The sequence below is a fragment of the Odontomachus brunneus genome, unplaced genomic scaffold (genome assembly GCF_010583005.1).
Source record: "Odontomachus brunneus isolate Ranch 3 - 2012 unplaced genomic scaffold, Obru_v1 Obru_scaffold_246, whole genome shotgun sequence".
Taxonomy (NCBI): Eukaryota; Metazoa; Arthropoda; class Insecta; order Hymenoptera; family Formicidae; genus Odontomachus; species Odontomachus brunneus.
The window spans coordinates 8,487-13,505 of record NW_022639696.1 but is presented as its reverse complement, the minus strand read 5'-3'; the positions used below and the strand labels follow the sequence as shown (position 1 = coordinate 13,505).

Below are 5,019 nucleotides of genomic sequence, written 5' to 3'. Positions count from 1 at the left end.
AAAAGTTCATTAAGAAAAGTGTATATTTTTATTTAACCTTTAGAATAATGATGTAAATTTATGAACGTTGTTTCTTAAACAAATAATATACTTTACAATTCCATACAATTTATATTGTCTATAGAAAAAAAATATTGTGTCTACATCACGTAGAAAATACATAATAAATGATCTGCGCGGACGTAATCTTAAGATCTACGGCGCAACTCTGATATAGGCGCGCAAGTGTGCGTTTAATGTACGCTTTCAAGTATTGGAATTTATTGCAGTTCATGGATCGTCTGCAAAGTCGGCCATGAATATTAACCGTTAGGATTTCACCTGATTTTTCACCTGTAAACTTAAAAAATTACAGTTTTGTGAATCATAGAGCTCGACCAAAGTGGATCCCGATTTATCAACGTTCTTTACTTACACGTCTCTCTACATAATTACACCTCTAAATCCACTAATTTAAAAGTAAAAAGGAACGTTTTACCATGGCTTGTATCGACATCTTACCTTGGCGGGATGTGCGTTTCTGTGACGAAAAAAGTGTAGACGCATGTTTTCTCCGAAGATCGCTCGTTGGAACAAGGACGTGCACACTCGTGATCGTTGTCATCTATATTATAAGAGTGAAAAAGATGCTTAATTCACACAATACTCGCGATATATCGGCTGCATTTCGTCATTCAACGAGCGGGCAGCATCGTTTCCGTTCTTCGCCAGTAAACGTCAATATAAACTTGCTAATAGCAACACTGCGTCAATGTTATCGTTTCCCGCTCTCAACGACGTAACTGTTACGTGCAACATATGTTGTATATCGCACTTGTTGAGTAGAAAGTTACAACATTGACGTAATGTTGACATCCAGTCGTTGTCTATTGGAGAACGGAGGACGGAGATGGAAAGAGACCGCCGACGCCGATGGCAAATAACGGAACGCGACTTCAATAAAAATCACGATTTTCGAAACTGATCGACGTGTCGTCGATAAACACTGTGTCAACAAACAGTGAATGTATCTCTTGATGATGAAAATACACAATCGTGTAATAGAATTCTACACGTCGACCAACGCAATCCGCAAACTGTCTCCTAAGAGCAACACGATTCTCCGCTTCTGTCACTCGCAGAACGAAAATAACGGTAAAAAAACAATTCACTTACCGAACGTCCCGCGACACAAAGCCGAAATCCAACAGGAGAAGAATGCGACAATTATGAAATTGCAAAGACTCGGCATGATGGCCCAGAGTACCTGGGCTAGCACCGAGCGCGTGCACGTACATAGGTTCGAACGATCCTGCGCGGGATCTGAGCCGATGACGGTCGACTACCAGGAAGTGAATGTTTCGCGAACAGGAACGGCCGAACGGTCCGCTATCTAGAGGTTACGGGTGGGTGAAAGCAAGGCCTAGGCTAGATTACAAAGTATCACGCTCGGAGAAAGGCCAGCTCTTAGATCTGTGCATTCTGCTTACACCTCGTGCACTTTGTTTCTTCCCTCCTTTCTTCCTCTCTACCCCACTATGTGCATCTATATTCTTCCGGGCGCGGGTCTACGGACAAAATGTAATCTCACTATCTCGTTTATCGCTAGAATGTGCTCCGTCGTTTCTCTATCACGTTATACAAATGTCACTCGTATTTTCTCACAACTTCTTCGAAAGCGACTCGCGCGAGTGAACATTTCTTCTTTCAAAGGTGGAGTAATCACATGCAAATCGAGTGATTTTAATGAAAACTTGGAAGACTATTTACAAGATGTAGAAGGTCGAGGAGATATTCAAATATAAATATATACATTTATTATCGCTGTCTTTCTAATATTTTTGCAATATCATACGGCTATACTTTAATATAATTTATATACAAACACATTCGTCGTATTATAAAATTACATCAGACAACAGCCTTAATATCGTTTTTGTACATTATCTAAGTAGCTAGAATAAGATTGGCTTTATAGCACTGTAAACTGCATAATGGTACTCCAGTTTTCGCACAAGTATATCTTTTTGGCTTTCTACAATGATTGACACCACAAAAAACTTGCTTTGGGAGACTTTTCCTGAAACAAAAGAGAAAATGTCTATGTAATGTTAAATGTCATTGAAGACAATATGTATCAATGTAATTTTATTATACTTACTCCTTAGCAGAGCGAAGTGGAAAGTCCTCACCAGGTGGCAGAGATATAGAACTCCCCTCGATTGTCAAACGATAAGTCACTAGTGGTACTTGCCGCTTAGACAATCTTCCTTTGCTAATGACCTTGGACGCCTTGGATTCTTGTTTTTTAAGTAGTCTTTCCATTGTTTTTTTCTACAAAAGCAATTTAGAAATTCATTCATTTTTTGTTTCTTAATTAAAGAAGAAATTTTTATTGATTTAGGTGGAACACTTAATTATAATCCTACCTTATCTTTCTCTCTTTTCTCATCAGCTAATTGTTTTCGTTTCAGAGATTTCAAAGCAGCCTTCTGTATAGCTTCCGCAGTCATGACTTTCTCCTTGTAACCAGTAGGTAACGACATCAGCTGCTCGACACTTTGATTCGGCTCTGTGTCAGTTTTTCTCTCAAACATCGCTCTTTGCCGAGCTGTCATCAGTTTAGGATCCTTTGGCTTAATTTTTTTTAATTCATCATCAACCTGAAACAAATTGACTTCATTCTGCCAGCGATTATCACCTTATAAAGAAATATACAAAAATAATAGTTTATAATTATGGGGGAAGAGATAAATAAAGGTAAGTTTATATATTCATGTATAATGAGGATGTTTGTCTCTTTAAATATAGTTTTACTATATTTAAAGACCAAACTTTTACGATCTCTAGTAGCAATGAGTGCACATCTTTTTATAACATATAAATAGATATAGTGTAAAATAGAAATAATAGGTTTTATACCATAAAAGCAATACAATATGTATGCAAAATACCTCTTCGAGTTTACCAGACTCAATAGCATCCAGCCATCTTTCTTCTTCACTGCTAGTGCCACTATCTTTGCCTTTATTGCCCTTGGGAATCTTCTTCTTCGTGGTTGCTTTTGGAGAAGGTGCAGTACTTGTGGTAGGTGTATTCAAACTGCATGTTTTTAATATTTTTTCTCGTTTGTCTATATTACTAAATAACAATCTTATTAAGCACAAGACAAACATCGAGGAAACTTAAGGACTATGTGTGATTTCTATTTTTAATTCATATTATCATAAAACATCATACCTTCTCTCGTCTTCTTTCTTCACTTTTATCCTAAAGCTTTTCTTTCGATCCGCATCAGCTGAGATGTCAGCAAAGTTATCGCTATCATCATGCATAAGCTTCTTCTTCTTATGTTTCTTATGCTTATGTTTTTTGTGTTTCTTTTGCGGTGGAACATCGCTCGTATCTGATGTACATTCGTTCAACATAGAGAATCGCAGAGGAAATGATATTTTTCATAAATAATAGTCGCGCGATGCATCGTGTATACGAACTTACCCAAGTTTATTTCCTCTTCTGTGCTTACGTCCTTTAACTTGCCCATTGAATTAGAGAACAGTCGAGTATGATGAGCAATTAATATACTACTGAGATCGCAATTACATGAATATGAACGAAGACAATATGCCAAGAACTATGGAGATTATGCTGCTCCTCTCTCTCTCTCTTTCATACAGGTGTTGTAGGTGTCTAATAAGGCAATGCCCTAACGCCACTGTGCAATAATTAGATGATAAAGTTTAAAGCCTGTAGAAACAATTCAAAGTATATCCTAAAAATCACAAATTACGTCCGAATAAAGACCTGTTCTTTTTAGCTGAACTAATGCAATAAGTTACAGTGAGACAAATATATTTTGTTTATATCAGTGTCGTTATTGCACCAATGCAGTTCAGCCAAAAAGAACAGACTTCAAGTTCGAACATGTTCTTACATAGCGACGGCTAAACCGGAACTTTTAGGTTTTTTTTTTCTTCTTCAATATTTGACTCCAGGCTTCTCATAGAATTTTCAGGTTATGTTGTCTCTCCCTCTCTCTCTTTCTCTCAGTATATGGTTACAGGGATTCTCAAAGAGACATATCCCTAACACCACTCCAAGTCAATAAGAATAAAGGTTAATAAGAATCAACTAGGTTGTTTGAGTGATATCGTGATATAAAGGCCAGGAACCAATGTTTCAAAGCATGTTCCAAAAATCTCAAGATCCGAACTTGTCCGAATACGTCTGATCGTAACGGCGGCTAGGCCGAGAGTTAGGTTATGTTGTCAATTCTTTCTCTCTCTCTCTCTCTCTCTCTCTCTCTCTCTCTCTCTCTCTCTCAATATTGGTTCCAGGTAATCCTACGATTTTTCCCCAACACCATTCTAATTACATAGGTAGTGAAACAGTGATATTACACTAGAAAGTGATTAAATTGATTGGTTGGTGTGATTTAAGAACGTAAGGATATGTTTAAAGGGTTTTGTATTATCTGAGAAAGCAGCTTTAAAAATATCTGCTCCAGAGTGAATATCCATTTCATACAGTGACAGAATAAGTCTGTCTGACTCTTGTTGGAATTTAGGGCACTTGAAAAGAATATGGTCTATATCACGTGTATGATGTCCGCAAGAACATGCTGGATCTTCCACCATGTTTTTCCTGTGTAAGTGCGTGCCTGTACATATGTGGTATGATCGTATTCTGGCCATCAAAATAATAATATTTCTATTGGTGTTTTTATAATTCCAGAACCAATGTTTCCTAGAGGTTTCTCCAACGTACTTCCAATAGTCTTTTCCCTTCCATGTAAATTCTTCTTTCAACCTGTCATCATACTTGCTCATGATCTATTTGTGTACTGAGCGGATTACTTCACTAGCCTCCAAATAAGTATGTAAAGGAGGCGACTCTGTACTATTGGCTGCTAATTTGGCTAGCGTAGCCGCAAGCTCATTTCCCTCTATACCATAGTGACCCGGAACCCAGACCAATGTAATACGGACATTCAGGTTGTTGGCTAAATTGATTTTATGTATAATTTCATAACATATATCT

General features: G+C 37.4%; 1 protein-coding gene across 3 annotated transcripts; it reads right to left on the bottom strand.

Annotated features, from left to right (window-relative positions):
• Window positions 1–1,773: 1,773 nt before the first annotated feature.
• Window positions 1,774–4,324, bottom strand: LOC116852671 (INO80 complex subunit B-like). 3 transcript variants are annotated; one of them, XM_032833239.1, is made up of 7 exons: window positions 3,914–4,324; window positions 3,478–3,726; window positions 3,220–3,385; window positions 2,934–3,120; window positions 2,409–2,663; window positions 2,141–2,313; window positions 1,774–2,059 (listed from the first exon to the last, which is right to left on the bottom strand). In XM_032833239.1, exons 2-7 carry the CDS (start codon window positions 3,521–3,523, stop codon window positions 1,927–1,929), a joined length of 960 nt encoding a protein of 319 aa, XP_032689130.1. In that variant the 5' UTR covers window positions 3,524–3,726; window positions 3,914–4,324; the 3' UTR covers window positions 1,774–1,926. The 3 variants fall into 3 exon arrangements, with proteins under 3 accessions (XP_032689130.1, XP_032689131.1, XP_032689132.1); XM_032833240.1 differs by having other exon boundaries at window positions 3,478–3,694; XM_032833241.1 differs by having other exon boundaries at window positions 2,409–2,642; window positions 3,914–4,322.
• Between the last annotated feature and the right edge of the window lie 695 nt (window positions 4,325–5,019).